Source organism: Mirounga angustirostris, unplaced genomic scaffold (genome assembly GCF_029215605.1).
Source record: "Mirounga angustirostris isolate CCGP_5_RB_7025 unplaced genomic scaffold, mMirAng1.0.hap1 SCAF_13, whole genome shotgun sequence".
In the NCBI taxonomy this organism is placed as follows: Eukaryota; Metazoa; Chordata; class Mammalia; order Carnivora; family Phocidae; genus Mirounga; species Mirounga angustirostris.
In genome coordinates, this window is record NW_026991721.1 from 96,189,483 (window position 1) to 96,206,856 (window position 17,374).

Below are 17,374 nucleotides of genomic sequence, written 5' to 3' on the forward strand. Positions count from 1 at the left end.
GTCTGGGTCTCTGCAACAGTTCCCTCAAAAAGTCCAAGGAGGCCGGAAGCCTTGGTCCCATCCAAACAAGCCAGGGGCAGGGTGGGAGATCGGCAGAGCCCAACAGAGGGACCTCTGGGAAATCTCAGCAATGGGCATGGGGCCATCACTAGAGTCAGGGTTCCAGAGAAATCTCATATGGAGATCCCCAAGGCCCAGCAAACCACCCAGAATACTGGGGCAAGGCCCTAACCCGGGCAATAGGCAGCCAGAGATGGGGATGGGGAGATCCAGATAATGACCAGAGCCCCAGAAAACCTGGCTGGACTTTGGACCTAGATTTGGGCCCTTGGTGGAGCACACATGATGGGAATAGGAAGGACAAATGCCCAGCTGTGTTCACAAGACACAGGCTAAGACTTGGAGCGTTGGGTGGTCGTGGTACACTGATGGAGCCCCTGTGGCAGGATGGAGAGTAAGGTGGGAGAGGACACTGGGAAGGTCAGTTAAACACCCTGCTGAAGGGTATGGCTCTCATCCCATCCCTCCTAAATGTCACTTCCTCTGGACCTAGGCTCTTGATCAAGAACTTTCCAAGGGATCCAAAGGGCTGCCAGTGGGTTATTCTATGCCCACACCCTACCACTCTGCTGGGGAAGCTCCCTGCTGAGCCCCGAAAATCCTTGGGGTGCAGAGAGGGCCTTGGGCATGCATAGGATGCCACCATCCTTTCCCCCCAGGGCTCACCTCTGCTGGTGGCCACTTTGGGTGGGCCTAGGGTGGAAAGCGGCAGGCTTCCCAGGGGGGCGGGGTGCTGGAGCCTGGGAGAAGGCCAGAGGACTGTGGACAGCCTTGTAATTTAATTATTTGATTGCAGAAAGGAGATCTCATCTACTGGGTGCTCATCCTTGTTAAGCTAATTGTCTGTCTCCTTCTCTCTCTTCTCCCCCCACTTGCTGGGGAAGTCGCTGTGGCCTAATTGAGTTATCATAAAGATAATGGCTGATGCCCTAGCCAGAACTGAGAAAGGAGGATCCCTCTCACAGAGGCTCAGGCTCCAGACAAGCCCCCCAGGGGCCAAGATGTGGACTGTGAGGCACGCTGGATCTCTGGGTGGAGGGAGGCTGTGCAGATCGCTCAGCCGGATGAACAGCAAACTGGTTGTCTCATAAAGGACAGGGCACCCTCTCTGCTCCGCCCTGCTACCCAAGGGGAGCTCACTGATGAGACAAAAGAGCCATTGGGCTGGGCATGTCTGGGGCTTTCTCAGAGAGGCACCTGGGCAGCGTGGACCCTGAGAGCAGGGACACCAGGTCTCTAATCCCACTGTCACCTCTTAGGAGCTAGATGACCGAGGGCAAGTGACTTCTCCATTCTGAGCCTCAACTGGAGACGGTTAAGCTACATCACATTATTGGGGGGAGGAGATTCAGTGTGCTAACACTTGATAACAATGGACAGGGCTGGTGTGGGTGATGGGACCACTGCAGGAGGAGACCAGGGGACAGCATTCTGGCTTTTGGAGGCAGAGCTGTGGGGCATGAGCTGGGGACAGTCTCAGGCCCACCTTCTCCCCCACGCCCAACATCTGGGGCCCAGCAGCCCTGTCAATCCGAGGCCCCAGAGAGCTGATGTATCTTTGTGATGAGAAAGTGACATGGGGCCATCGAGAAGCAGCAGGGGAGCGGGGCGAACGCCAAGCAGTGTCTGCAGGAAGATGGGAATCATGAAGCACAGACATCATCACCGGGACAAATCTGAGGGGCAGGATTAAGGCAGGCGAGCCAACGCCCTACACAGAGACAGGGGGTCCAGGCCTGGGTGGGCAAGGGGATGAGAGCTAAGGGCCAGCGGCACCCCAAGACATTCTGCATGTATAGGACAAGGCACTGGTGCCCTGGGGAACTCTACTTACACCCCCAGGGGCCGGAGGGGCCGGGAGGTGAGGCAATGAGGCAGTTGCTGCTGGCCAGGCTGGGGCGCATGGAGGGCCTGACAACAGCACTCCCCTTGCCTTCCCAGTGCCCCCTCTAATCCAGCCCTTTGAGTTCCCACCCGCCTCCATCGGCCAACTGCTCTATATCCCCTGCGTGGTGTCCTCGGGGGACATGCCCATCCGCATCACCTGGAGGAAGGACGGACAGGTGATCATCTCAGGCTCGGGCGTGACCATCGAGAGCAAGGAATTCATGAGCTCCCTGCAGATCTCCAGCGTCTCCCTCAAGCACAACGGCAACTACACGTGCATCGCCAGCAACGCGGCGGCCACCGTGAGCCGGGAGCGCCAGCTCATCGTGCGTGGTGAGCAGAGGGGCCGGGGCGGGCGAGCGAGGGCCCAGCTCTTTCTGCCGCTAACAGCCTCTCTAGATTTGGGGTTTGAGTCGCAGGCTGCGGGAATGTTGGCTCCGGCGGGGGCCTTAAATAAGATCAAGAAGTTCAAATCTCTTACTTTCCGGGCCCGGACACAGAGGCCCTGAGAGGGAAAGAGCCCTGTTCAGTTAGCCATCGGCAGACTCAGAGCTGGGACGCGGGACTCCCAGTCCTCAGCAAAGGCCCTCAGCATCTTGAGTTTCACAGCTGCCTCTTCCGAACTTGATCATGTTCCAGGCGGGGCTGGCACAGAATGGAAGGTTAGAGACCACAGAAGAGCTGTTCGAGACAGATGATCAGTTTCTCCCTACCTTCCCTCTTCCCGCAGTGCCCCCGCGATTTGTGGTGCAGCCCAACAACCAGGACGGCATCTACGGCAAAGCTGGCGTGCTCAACTGCTCAGTGGATGGCTACCCCCCGCCCAAGGTCATGTGGAAGCATGCCAAGGGTGAGCCCCTGGCCAGCCAGCATCTCCGAGCACGGTCAGGGAGTGGGGAGAAGGAAGCTGATGGGGCTTGGGCCTGTTTTCCTACACACAACTCCTAGCCCTAGGTGGGAGCCCTCGGTTCTAAGCTTTCAGGGGACCCCGGACTGTACTCGCTCTGGAGATTGTTCTCAGCCACCCTCAGGGGTCTGCCGACTGGGGACAGCTATCATGCTGACTCCAGATTTCCTCTAGACCCCACAGATTGACCTCTCCCCTCCCCCGTCCTGCCCTAGAACTCAGTGTATATCTGTTTTCCCCAGCCCTCCCCACCCCGCTTGGGGTTCCAGAACCTCCTTGGCCCGTGCTCATCACCAATCAACCTATTCTGGGATTGTGGTCCTTCTTGGAGCCTAACAGCATCCCAAGGATATGTTTGGTATCTAAGTCCCATGCCAAGCTCTTGTCATAAAGCCATGCCCATCACTGACACTGGGGGAATGGGGAGGGGACCACAAAGCCCCCTTGGAGGATGGCTGGCCTCTTTCCCAGGCCTGGCTGTCCAGGACCAGGCAGCTGCCATTTTAGGGTTCCATCTTGCCTTTGCCTGTGGCCAAGTGGCCTGAAGACAACTCTTCGTCCCCAAGTTCAGCCCTGAGGCTCAGTGCCAAGGCGGGCTTTGAGCTGAGGTCCCCAACTCCAGCCCCTCACCTGAGAGCTGGGGCAGGGCCAGACCTCTGTGAGGCTCTTCTAGTCGCCCAGAGTACTCTGGGAGTGCTACATGATAGCCCTAGATCAGCAAGAGAAGGCCACCAGGGCGTCCCTTAGAGCAGTCCCACCTGACCCAGCTCGCGTGCTCGCCTGGGCGCCGGCCCCCTAACGGCCGCCTCCTTCCAGGGAGCGGGAGCCCACAGCAGTACCACCCGGTACCCCTCACCGGCCGCACCCAGATCCTGGCCAACAGCTCGCTGCTGATCCGCCACGTCCTGGAAGAGGACATGGGCTACTACCTCTGCCAGGCCAGCAACGGCGTGGGCACCGACATCAGCAAGTCCATGTTCCTCACCGTCAAGAGTGAGTCCTGCCCGCACACGGCACCCCTAGCCCTCCGACCATAGGCCAGGGCCCGTCTCCACACTCACGCAGTGGCCACTGTCCTATCAGTGAGTGGGAAGCAGGGAGGGCTCCTGGTCAGAGGTGCACTCGGGACCCTCAGGTGGGGGACTCAGACCCCCGTGACCTTGGCCAAGTCACCCCACCTGTCTAGGCTCCAGCTTCTTCCCTGTGCTGGAGGTTCGTTGCCAGCCCACCCTCCCCACCACACTGCTTGAGTAACACAGGAACTGATCACGGGAAAGGGGGAGATATTTTAGGAAAGCTAAAAGAACAACGAAACTCATCACTCAGTGCTCAGTCTGTGGCTTCTAAATCCCAGACACAGAGCTGGCCTCACGGCCTCAGAAGCCCAGAATATCCCTGAATTCTCTTGAGTCACACGCAGATATTCCTGCCAGATAAGCCTATCCCTTTAGAGTCCTGGGGTCTGTATAATGGGCCCCCGGGAAATCGTGTCCATCTGACCCTGTGTCCAGAAACGGACCATGGGCCATGCAGGACAGTGGTGAGAGCCTGTGTTTTAGCCAAGTGGGAATCTGGGCACCAAGTTGTAATTATCGTGACCTTGATGAGTTTGCTTGGCCTCGCCGTACATACCTCATTTCCCCGACAGAGAAAATGAAAGTCATAATAGAGCCTTACCTGTTCTGTTCTGTGTCAAGAGTGAGTCTGATAATATGTAGAAAGCGGCCCTTGTGGTAACTGGCACCCAGTCAGCCATCAGAGGCTTTCCAGTTTTGCTATTGGTACCGTCAGTCCCTGCAGGGTCGGTGTGGGAATGACCGCCGAGGGCAGTGCCCGGTGTGGGGTCCCTCCTCAAAGAATCAGAGCTTCTTTATCGCTCGCCAAAGCCCGCGTTCAGCTCAGCACAAGACAGGGAAGCCCCGGCGATCGATGCTCGGGGAGCTCCAGGCGCCGGAATCCCCACCCTGGGGAGCTGCTTCCCTCACACTATCAAAAAGCACTTTGTCCTTAATAAAACCAGGCAATCAATCTACATCCCTCAGCCGGGGAGAACTTCGCTAATTCTGCCTGCGTGAGGTGAGAGGAATAGCAGGCCCCTCGTGGAACCATCCCTGGAATTTGATCCTTACCTCCCCACTGTCAGCAGCAGAGATGAGCCCAAACCCTTAGGCTTTTTTTTTTCCTTTTTCTTCTTTGCTCTTTCTCCTCGAAGCTAGGGGATTCCACCACACAAGCGTGGCTGTGGCTTTGTGGCACCCGGTTTGTGGGATGGGGGGGGAGGGGACATGGGCGATGGGTAATCCGGCGGTCAGGAGGTGGGCTCTGTGAGGAGCCTCAGTTCCCAGCAGGCTGTCCCTGATGTCCTGGAGGGACCCGGGGCAAGTCACGTCACCTCTCGGGCCCTGCATTTTTCCTGTGCTGTCCGCCCGGCACTGGCCACGCAGCACCCAGAGACACTCAGAGGAAGCCCATTTTGTAAATCCAGGGCAGCCTTGTGAGCTTGTGCAAAACGCACACACACACACACGCACACACACACACACCCACAGTGGTGTCAACGCCTGGCCCACTCTTCCTGAAGAGCTTCTTGCCACCCCCATCACCTGTGGGCAGAATCTGGACCTCGTTCCTTCCTCCCCTCGCCCTCGTCCTATTTTCAGCCACCTTGTCACTCTCCTTTGCTTCCTTCCACAGCAAGGCACACGCGCACACGCCTTTCTCACATCTGCTCCGTCTCACGAACACCTCGGGTCCTATTCTCCCGCTCACCGCACCCCCCTCCCCGCCGCCTGGGCCTCGGTGTCTCTCAGCACCTCCTCACAGGGCCTCCACCCCGCCGCCACCCTCAGCCCCGGGCTGTCTTCCAGCTGAGCTCTCTCACGCCGCCTCCCACGTGTGTGCTCCTTGGAGGGCCTTTTCCTGACACACTTTGTGGCAAACGCCCCCTTGCATCCCAGCCCCATGCTCCCTGGTGACCTGCCCAGCCAGGTTAGGGGCCCCGTGCCACCCCCCCGAATGGCAACAGGACAGGAGGAGCAGGGCCAGGGGCATTGGAGGCCCGAGGGCAGCCAGAACGGAAGGGCTGAGCATGGCACGGCCTCTCTCTGGGGTCGGAGGGTCTGACGGCCCTTCTGCAGCCGCCCGAATCAGGCTACACAGTATCCAGCAGCCAGAAGAAGCTCCCATGACGGTGGACAGGAGGTGGGAGTGGGCACTGGGGTGGGGCATGGGGGCTCCCAATTTTCTTTGGGAGCTTCTTCCCCTCTGCCTCCTGATGTATTTACATAGACATACTGCTCTAGTAACCGACCCCCGGCTGCTCCCCTTGCATGTCCCCCCGCCCCCCATTGCTGCTCTGCCCTTTCCGCCTTCATTCACCCTCGGCCTTCTCCCATTTCCCCACTCTGACTTCAGTTGGAAGGGCACAGGAAGGTGGGGAAGAACCTTCAGGACCCAGGTGCGTGCGTCACCCATCAGACTGCTGGAGGCGCGCCATTCCTAGCCATCCCTTAATCCATCTCAAACACTCACCAACAATGCTCCCCTCACCCACTTGCAGAGCTGGCCACAGGAAGACCTGCCATTTCCAGACCTCAAAGCCAATTTCAAGGCTTGCATCAATGCACACTCCCGGAAATGTTGACCCAAGATGGCGCCACCCTGTCAGACCTCATACTTTTGTGAACTCTCAGAAGGCAAACTGACCTTAACCCCTACTTTAGCCAAACAGAAAAAAGGAAGTAAAGACATCAAAGGGACATACATCATAAAAAGCATCCAAGCGTCAAACCGGACATTTGTGGTTGGCTTCTCTTGGGGAGTGTTTATACCATTGACCCCTATGGTTTCCAATGATAACTCAGTAGATCTTCATTGAGCACTCACTAAATAGGTCGACTAAACTCCATGACTAAGAACATAGACTTTAGAACCAGACAGGCCTAGGTTCAAATCCCAGCTCTGCCACTTGATAGCTGTGAAGTCTTGGATGGTGATCTCTGCAAGCCCCAAATTCCTCCTCAATAAGTTTGGGATTAGAATACCTTTTACTCATCAGAAAGGTTTAAATGAGACATGCACTTATAGCAATTAATACAATATGTGGCACCCAATATCATGCAATAATTGATAGTAATCATTTGTTTTAGAGGCTGAATATCTAGTGATGAGTAAGACAGAGTTGCTGTTTTCAGGGAATTTAGAATCTTGAGGAGGAGGTAGACACAGACCCCAAACAACTACCATGCACAAAATGACAGGTACCTTACAAGGCTACAAACAAGGTGATACAAAGAGAATCAGGGAAGGAGAAGTCAATTTTAACTTTGGGGTGAATGAGGAAGTGACAAGAAGATCTCCACAAAGGCAATAGTCTTAAGTGGGCCTTGATGAACACAAGGATTCTGGCAGGAACCAACACCGACAGATGTCATTCCATCCCGGAGGAAAAAGCACAGCAAGGATGTGGAGGCAGGGCAGTCCACGAGTGTCATCTGGCAAGCTGGGAGCTTAGGCATCAGGTGGAGACTGAAGGGAGGATGGACAGGGAAAATGAAAGTTCGAGTGCTCGTGGACTTTGGAAGCTAAACACTTTGTTTCTACGTAGCATTGACTTTTGATACCAGGCAGCAAACCAGAGTTCCAGGAGCCCAGGGGTCTGACGGGAGTCAGAATTCCAGTGACCATTGTTGGCAACCAACCAGGCCCAACTGGCCCCGATGGCTCCCTGACCCCCAGAGTATTGGTGTGAGCTGAGCCTGTGATCACCTGAGCTCATAGCCCAGCCTTGCGGTTGTCGCAGGCCTGCACATCATAGTTTATAGAGTTCTTCCTATGCCTGGCCTGTGAGGTTGGCAGGCAAGAGCTCCTTCCTAAAGAAGGTACAGCACTGGATCAAGGTCAATGGGTGATAGAGTCCCAGCTGAGACCAGAACTCGCCTCTGTGCACTCATGGTTTGGTAGGAAGTGCAAAGACCCAGAGTCAGAAGATGCTGATCCTGGCTCTGTGACTCACCAGCCACGTATTCAAGAGCCATCCCTTCCCTTCTCTGGACCTCGGGGTTCTCATCTGAACAATAAGAGGCCTGCGCTAGAATCTGGTCACTAACTGATCCCAAGGTCCTTTCCAGCTCAAACAATCTATGGTTCTAGCAGTGCGCATGGTCCTTTCAGGATGTCAGACCTCCTCCCAGAACTTGGTTGAAAATAAATATAATTAACGAAAGAAAATACCACATCCAGCTACCTTTTATCTCCCTTTTAAAATGAAAAAAAAAAGAGAGAGAGAGAGATAATGACCAAAAGGGGGAGAAAGCAATCCCTCCTCCAACTGGCAGATTGGAAAAAATAAATAAACCATCTTCAAAAAGAATGTTTTATGGAGAGGCAGGTAAAGAGCCAGGCTGCTCAGTCTGGGGTGCGAGGGGCTGGCTGTGTTTTGATGTCGCCATCCCTGGATGTGCCTCCCTGGACTCAGAGGCCCTCTTGTGCCGCAGGTTACCTGATTAGACAGGTTCTGTTATATCCCCCAAGACTCTCCTCCACTTTGTAAAGGCTCCAGTGATTGGGCCAAGGCAGAACCCATGGCCAATTAAACCCATAAGGGCTCTTTGTTTGGTCTAAGTTTTGATTTGTTTGTTTAGCAAAATGTCAGACCAATTAAAGCCAGATCCAAGAGCCCTCCACAAGCACACACCCAGCTGCAGAGTCACCGGAAGGCAGGAGGCAGGACGATGGAGCCAAGGGGGGTCTGGAGGAGTGGAGGGGCCCACACTAGGGAGAGAAGTCCCAGGCCTGGGTAGACAAGGTCTGCTGTACAGAGGGCAGGATACAAAGCCTTGGAAAGACAACCGTGTATCCCGTGACCCAAGATGGTCCTAATTTCAAATTTGCCCAAAGGAAATTCTTGCTTGTCAGGCAGAAGCAGCAGCTCCCTTACACCCAGTGACTGGGGTTCCTCCTCTAGAGGGCTGCTTCTGCCTTCATCAGCCCCTGCCCCTCCCAAAGGGCAAGGAGTCTATGGCCAAAAGGAAATGGCTACCCAGAGCTCACAACCCCCTTTCTAGACCGTGTTCCAGGTGCCCAGGGGATTCCCTGCCCAAATGCCCCAAGCCGACCTCTAGGATCTTCCGCAGTGTCTTCCCCAATCTGTCCTCCCAAGGATGGGCCCCACCACCAGCATGACCCCTCGACCTAAGAACCCTGCATTTTCAGGGCATGCAGAAGGAGGCTGGATGTGTGGATTGGGATGCCCACACACATACTCATAAGAGCTGTCTCAGCACACAAGAAGAAACAGGCATGAAGAAGCCAAGCAACTGGCCCAAGGTTTTCTTCTGTGGTCCCTGTGTAGGGCCTATCTCCTCACCAGACTGGAGCTCCTTAAAGGCTGGGCTGGTTTTCCCTTCCCTCTGTGGGAATGCCTGCCTCTGGCACCCAGCTCGGCCGAGGCCTCTGCCCACTCTGGCCTGCCTCACTGGGGACAACAGGCCGACTGAACCCAGCTCCTAGGTCTGGTCCAGTCCTACATGGCGTCACGGGTCACCCCCTCTGTGCTCCCCTCTGTCCTTATGAGCCTCCCTAATGGGCTGAGGGATGGGTGGGATGGCCCCTCTGTTGGATCTGCGGTCAGGGGAGGAGGCAGGCAGCAGAGCAGGACGATACTTGGCCTCCGAGTCACACCGGTCTGGGGCTGACGCTGGCCCTGCCATAGCCGGGGAGTTTAACCACAGTACTTACCCACCCCCCACCCCCCCGGTGCTGGTCATCAATCAGCCTCACCTGCCCAGCCTCAGGGCAGCTGAGGGAGGCCCACCCTGGTCTGTGCCAAGCCTGGAGTCTCTGCAAGCCTGGGGCCTGGCATCCAGTAAGGGGGGGGGTGGCGGGGAATGAACCATTGCCATGATTTCCATGGCAGTGATTATCCAGCTGGCTCTTTGGCCTTATTGATTTTCAGACTTCATAGAATAAGGAGCAGCACTTTGTCTCCTGCTTCATCAAACGGGCGAGAAACGAGGCTGGACATCTCCTGTCTCCAGGCCAGGCTCCGTCCTGCTCTCCCCACCCTGTGCAGGACCCAGGGACACCAAAATGAATAGATGGCTTAGGGGACAGGAAGGCCCCACACAGGGAGATGGGAGTCCTGATCTCTTGTCTCAGTGTCCCCCACTACACGCTGAGTAAACTGGGGCCAGTCACTTTGTCTCCCCGGACTCAGTTTACTCCTCTGCTAAGAGAAGTCCCAACCCCTGTCCCCTTCCCTCAGCCCCGAAGACAGGAACAGAGCTTGACAGACGGGCCACCTTCTGCTGTGCTGATGGAGACCAGGCAGGGCACGCAGTACCAGTTCCAGGATCTTGCTTTCAGAAGCCAGGGCCCTCGGGGTTTTGGGGGGTTAGAGATAAAGACAAACCTGAACCAAAGACACATGGGTGCCTTACTGACCTCAAGAGGCCACCAGTGTCTTTGGAGCATGTCACATCACATGCCAAACCGAGCCCCAAAACGGTCCTTTGTACAAGGTTTCGAGGTAGAATGAAAGTCTCCATGTGGAACAGCCCCCTTCCCTGGCCCCTCTTCTCCTCTTCTCCTCTTCTCCTCACCATGACAAGCCAGGTCCCCAGACAAGCAGAGGAGGGTTTTATGGAAGGGACAGCAGGAATGGCCCTGCCTGTGCGACCCCCCACTCCCAATCTGAAAGTCCTTGCGCCCGGAGACGTCTTGTCCCCAGGCTCACTGGGGTCCTTATCTCCTTGCTAGAGGCTTTAGGTGGTGGTGGCAGGCAGTCTCCATGACCACGAGCACAGGAGAGCATCCAGATGGCTCTGGGCGCTAAGGTGTCCTTCAAGGCCTTCCTTATGTTCAGCCCCAGCGGATCTAATGAAGAACAGAATTTTGTGCATCCTACATGCTAATCAAGGAAAAGGTGCAGTCAACATTTTGAGACACAAGGGAGCTGGGGTTCTCACTGGGTGGCTCACTTTGCTGGATGAGAATATTCAGGCAAGCAAGGAGCAGAAGCAGTGCCTCCAAACCCTGCCCTAAGTTAGGAGCCCAGATCCGCTCCCCCAGTTATGACCGGAGCCTCTCTGGATGGTAGGGGCAGAACAGATTGTTAGATCAGTCAAGCAGTAAACAGGCACTTTCTGATTAAATCCCCACTCTGGCCCCCCAGGGACTTACAGACTAGCGAGGAAGCTGGAACCAACCTTCAGGAAACAAGGCAAGACTCCGTGCTAAGGCGTCTGGCTCTACAAATGTTAGGTCAGGGAAGGAAAAACCCAGTGTGGACGGACATGATCACACAGAGCTTTCTAGAGGAGTGGGACTTGAGCCTCAAAGAAGAGGTGTCGGAAGGAATAGCATGAGCAAAGGCCCTGGGGTAGGAAGCTGTGTGGGAGGCCATGAGGAGAACCTCTAACGAGAGGGTGGCGGCCCGGGATGAGGGAGAGAGCTTGTGGAAATAGTGGCACGGAAGTCTGCACGTGATACTAGGATCGTGAGCAGGGAATGGAGAGAAAGGGAGACTCTAAGGGTCATTATGAAAGAACAAGCACTAGGCATTGACGACGGGTTGGACTCGGAGCTGGGAGAGCCAAGGCTTGAAGCCGAGATGAGCAGCACCATGGGGCCACCAGTAGAAATGCAGTCGATGAGGGTGCAGAGATGGTGTGTTCGCTTTGGCCAGGTCCAGGTGGGATGACGGGGTGCTCTGAGGCAGCTGGATACTAGCTGATACTCTGCCAAGATTTCTACCTAGAGCGGCATGCTCACCCAGACACGATCCCCGCGCCCCATGGGTGACTCACGAGTCATTGTGTAGCTGGCAGGTGTCCTGTCCTGGGCCAGAAAAGATGAGCCTGGTGGGCAGACTGGAGAATCCCCCCAAACCCTGGCCCCCAATCCCTGCCCAGCCCTTGGGAATTCCAGCCCGGGAGCACCAGGCTTCCGTCTGGCCTCTCAGGCCTACTGAGCCTCAAGACGGGGTGGGATTGAGATTCTGAAGATTCTGTCCTGCTCATATTTGCTCATGTCCAGGCCTGCCGCCGTTCATTCATCATTCAGGAGTCATGGAGCACTCACCGAGCGCCTATCCCTGGTGTTGGGGGGACGGGTCGAGTACGTGTGGCCCTGGCACACCAGCCTGTGCGTGGGGTGGGAGTGTAACGGGGAGTGGACTCCCCATGGCACGGACAGAACAAAGCCCACACCACGTCCCACCTCAGGAAGCCCCTCCAGCTCCATGCAGGAAAGCAGGGAGCAGTCCTCCCTGCCACTTGGCACAAAGATCTCTCTCACACCCTGGATCCCTGTATTACTTTCCAGGGACCTCTGTAACAAAGCACCACAGACCAGATGGCTTAAAAACCCAGAAATGCATTCTCCCCCCATGCTGGGAGGCTAGACGTGCAAAATGCAGAAGTCAGCAGGGCTGTGCTCTGTGTGCAGGCTCTAGGGGAGCATGCTTCCCTCTTCAGGTGGCTCCCAGCTGTCCTTGGGGGGGTAGGTGCCCCGCTCCGGTCTCTGCCTCTATCTCACATGCTTCTCCCTGTGCGTCCTTGCACCATTTTTCCTCTGAGCATCTCCCCTCTAAGGACACCAGTCACATTGATTAGGGGCCCATCCTGCTCCAGTAAGATATAATCAAGTTGTAAGCGAAGATGGCATTGACAAAGACCCTACTTCCAAATAAGGTCATATTCACAGGTACCAGAGGTTAGGACTTGACATATGTCTTTGGGGAGACACAATCCAACCCCTAACAATACCCACGCTGGGTGATTTATTCGATAACTTCATGCTTTCCAGAACTCTGACAGCTGAAATGTCATCCCTCCCAACACCCTACAACTGTCCTTGTCTGGATGCAACCAGTCTCCTAACCAGAAACTCCTGTGTACAGAACTCTAGAGCCGGGGGTCAGCAAACCGGGCCTGAGGCCAAACATAGCCAACTGCGACTTTTGCTGGAAGGCAGCCACGCCCATTCTTCACGTCTTACTGTCCAGGGCTGCTTTCCAGCTACAATGGCAGGGCTGAGTCATCTTAACAGGGACCTACAGCCTGCAAAGTCTAAAATGTTTACTATCTACAGAAAAACTCTGCTGACCCCTGCTCAAGGGTGTTCCCAGTGATGACCCGGAAGAGCGTTCCAAATAACTAAAGATGGCGTTACCATCAGGATTTTGATGTTCAGGGTAATTTCAGAGTGTTCTCTCATCTCTAAAATGGGAATAAAAATACCACCCACCACCCACCTTCTCGGGTCATGGGGAAGAGGAGGAGGGAGAATTTAATGAGATAATTTATGTAAAGCATTAATCAAGGCGCATGGCAGATAACAAGCATTCGATGCATGTTAGCTATTCTTATGATTACTATCATTTTCCCAACATTCTGGGGAGAGAAGAGGGCCAGAGGCAGGGGAGAAGCAGGTCCCCCACCCTGCCTTGAGAATACACCCTGAGTCTGCTCTTGGACTCCTTGACAAGCAGCCAAGAGAAGAACTGACTGACCCCATTTTATAGCTGGAGACAACAAGGCCTGGTGAGTGGGAGGGTCTCAAAGGGGACCACCCTGGAGCAGAAGCAGGTCTGCAGTCTGAGTCTCAAAGATCCCATCCTTCATGACCCTCACCCCAACCCCCTTCACACACACAAACACACACACACTCTCTCACATGCTGTTCTTACCAGGTGTGCCCCCCCCACCCCGCCCCGGACACAAGCAGTGGACAGCTAGGATCCCATGGGCCCCGGCTCCCCAGGCATCTCCCCAGCACCCCTCAGAGCGAAGATGATTGCTTCCATGCAATTTGAATTCATCTCATGCTTCAGGTGGAGCTTGGCTAATCAGGGGAGACATGAAGCCGAAGTGGGTGCAATCAAATTAACAACACCATGGCCCTGGCTCTTTAAGAAGAGTGAAAACAAAGCAGAAACCAGAAGGCACCCCCCCCCCCGCCCCCTCCAACCAGCTCTTCCCTGGGGAAGCCTGGAGCTGCTGCCTGGCTGAGCCCGGTGAGCTGCCACCCACCCCACCCTGGGCCCAGCGCCCCACGTGCCAACAATGCCCCTTTGTGGAAGCTTATCTCACTCCGCCAAACAGGGCTACCGGTCTTGTCACGATCTTGTTAACAAGGAGGAGACACAAGCCTTTGGGGGGAGGGAGGAGAGTCGGCTGCACTGGGGGAAGGAGGGGCCCACTCACCTCAAATGGGTACATGTAATCCTTTCAGAAACAAAAGATAAGTGCTTCTGAGCCAGGAGGCTCCCTTCTCCTCTGACAAGTGGGTCTGTAGAGCTCTCAGGAGCCTTCAGGGTATCAGCTGTCCCCTGGAAAATCCTCTCCCAAGGGGGCAGAGAGGGGGACATCCGGAAAACTGTTTTAGCCTGCCCAGAGCATCCTAATTAGCGAAAATCTTCGTGCAGATCCTGAAGAGATTTCAGTTAGACTCTCAGAAGGACTTCCTGAAAAAGTGAACTTCTTCCTTGGAGATAGTGAAGAACCCCAGGACTTTGCTGCCCTTCTTCCAATCCTATTGGCTTTAAGATGGTCCTCCCTGCAGCGGAGGAAGGACCAGAGGGCAGGTACTAGAATGGGAGGTAGATGAGGAGGGTCCTCAGCCCTGTCTGTAGTTCTTCCCCCAGACCACACATGAGAATCACCCAGGTGGGGGTGGCTCTTAAGGAAATCTGTCACCAGCCCTACCCTGGACCAATTAAATCTGAGCCTCTGGGCATGGGGACTGTGCCATAGATTTTTTTTTAAACTTTCCAGGTAATTTGTACTTGTAGCCAGGCCTGAGGACCTCCTCAAACCTCTCCCCCCCAGGCCTCCCACCTAAGAGAGCAGAATAGCCTAACCCCTTGGTCTCCTGGTTCCCAGACCAATCTTCTCCCCGCAGTGTTCACTGCATTTCTCTTCAGAGAAGCTGGGCTCTTTGCGCGTCCCTTCCTGACTACCTGCGCCCCTGTCCGCTACGCTGCTCTGGCCCATGTCACATTGTGGGTAAAAACCATAGGCACCTGGGCTAAGTCCTGCCTCTGCCACTTGCTAGCTGTGTGACCTTGGGCAGCTTACTTCTCTAAGCCTCAGTTTCCCTATCAGAAAAGTGGAAACCAAAACGAGGTTGTTGGGGGATTAAGCGAACTGATGCACGTAGAAGAATGCGGGACAGAGCTGGCCCACAGGCAGCCCTCAGGAGTGGAAAGCACCATGAGGACCACAGACTCCTGCCCAGCAATGGGGTGGAGAGGCCGGGCGCCGTGCTTCCTTTCAGAATGCAGCATTCCTTGCCTTCTCCACATTTGATCCGGCCTCTCCCCACAGCCAGTGGCGTTCCCATCCTATTTCTTCCACGTTCTCCTTCCCACACACGTTGCTCCTCTCCTTTGGGTATTCATAACTGAATCTTCCCTCCCTGGTGACTTGGGGACTTGTCAGAAACACCAGCTGAGCTCCAATCACCAGGCGGAAGAGAGGGAGGGAGACAGAGACAGAGGAAGGCTGACTCACCGCCAGCTAACTCCTGCCCCCAGCCCCCCACCCCGCCCCGCCTCGCCTAGCCTCCTGGCCCTGCCACCCCAGCCCCACTCCAGTTTCCAGGCTCCTTCCGCACTCCCCCAGGACTCATCTGCACTACGTCATCCCCACCCAGTTCCCCACTCCTGGGATAAAGCCCAGAGTGGGAGAAAAATCAACTAGGCAGAAGGAGAAGGCTGGACTGAAACCAGAGGAAAGGGAGCCGATGACTTAGGGGACTTGGGGCTTGGTCTCCTTCCTGCCACTTACCAGCTGTGTGACCTTAGACAAACCACTTAGCCCCTCTGAGCCTCCACTTCTCACTGGTAATGTAGAGACTAATAACCCCAGGCCACCTCCTTAACAAGAGTGAAGCTCCTCACAAAGGATGCTCCCGGGCTATGCAAACTGCAAGGAGCAGACCCACCCCCGCCGCCCCGCCCCAGCCTGTGAAGTGGGACCCCGGAGAAAGGCAGCTGGAGGAGCAAGGGAGGGGCCGAATGGATGCAGTTGACTGTCCCCATGGCAGCGTCTAGGAGCCCCAGAACCCCATCTCCAAGCCTGGGGTTGGTCGGGAAGTCTGTGGATGCTGGGGGTGAGCAAGGAAGCCAAGCTGTCTCGCGGTGTTTTAAAAATCTATCAGCCTCTCACATCAAATTAAAATGTAAATAGCAGCTGGTCTGGGCAGGACCTCAGGGGTGACAGGAGCCGGCCTGTGAGTAATTTCACAGACGGGAACCGGTTACATCAGATTCTGACAACTGTCTTGTTTCTGAAATTGATTTCCTCTCCCCTCGGCTTGCTGCCCCAGGAGGGTCCGGGAGTGAGGGGAGGCGGGGATCCGCTCAGCCTGGTGCCTTCCTCCTTTCCGCGGCGCCTGCCAAGAAGGCCCCGGTGGAACCAGGAGGAGAAAATCTGAAATTTCTGCATGGCTGTAAGGCAGTGGCCTGGGCGCCAAAGGCCCAGCAAGGCTCCTCCCTGCCTTGGAGTGAGTCTAACCTTGGACCTAAGAAGGTGGACCCAGGGCACTGGTGGGGAACAAGAGAGGTAGGTGTCCTGCGCTTGGGAGCTTTCCACAAATATGCTGAGTCCTCAACAGAGATGCTTCTGCCCTGGGGAGTCTCCCCTCCAGAGACAAGGGTACAAGGACCCTGCAGTATGTGGCATGCACCATGCCAGGGATCCCTCTCAATGCCCATAGGAGGGACAACTGTGATGACATGGGGTGTCAGGGAGTCATCTGTGGCCTCTACCAGGCTTGCCCCAATTTGGCCATGCAGAGTGCCAGGCACCATACCGAGCACTGGGGCTGTAAAGCTTTGAAAAAGACTGGCTCGGTTCACGCAGGACTTCCTCCGGGACCCCAGGGAAATGCGCCACCCTCAACACCTAAAGGGGCCATATTGGAAGGAGCTATGTATTAAGAGGCGGCTGGCCTACAGGGGTCTCCTTGATGCCTCTAGGCCCAGCCCTTCCCTGTCCCCAAGTCCCCAGAGAATCTCCCCCTGCACCCTTCTTTGTAAGAAGAAATTAGGTTTTCCTGGCTGTTAATTGAATTACACTGCAGGAAAGCAGGGAAATTGTATCTCATTAAACCCTCCTGTGTCCTATTGGAGCATCATGTTGCCTATGTGGCTGCTATTAGCATTTGTCACAGAGGACTCAGCCCTGTCCTCTCAACCCTTCCTCTCCTCCCCTGCTGTGCTCCTAAAGCTGCCACGGTCCCTGATGCCCGCCCTGGGAGCCTCCTGCTGGGGCTGCCCACCACAGAGAAGTCCCAGCTCTTTGGTGACAGCCAAATTCCATTTTCCAAAGCCAGAGACTCTGTGCATGCACGGCAGACAGACAGACTCCAAGCGGTGGCCGTCCCCCGCAGCCACAGTAGCAGGGACTTAGAGAGGGAAGAACTGCCTTCTGGAAGCCTCGGTCTCCTCATTTGAAAAATGGGGATAATAAGACTTCTCATGGTTGTTGCTGAGGGGGGATCATTGAGCAATAA

General features: G+C 55.5%; 1 protein-coding gene across 1 annotated transcript in view; it reads left to right on the forward strand.

The window, feature by feature from the left end:
* DSCAML1 (DS cell adhesion molecule like 1) overlaps positions 1-17,374 on the forward strand; it is a 320,533-nt gene that overhangs the window by 239,215 nt on the left and 63,944 nt on the right. The window contains exons 7-9 of the mRNA XM_045892888.2: positions 2,002-2,280; positions 2,678-2,797; positions 3,671-3,847. Coding sequence (XP_045748844.2) covers positions 2,002-2,280; positions 2,678-2,797; positions 3,671-3,847 — 576 coding nt within the window. The remainder of the gene's footprint in view (positions 1-2,001; positions 2,281-2,677; positions 2,798-3,670; positions 3,848-17,374) is intronic.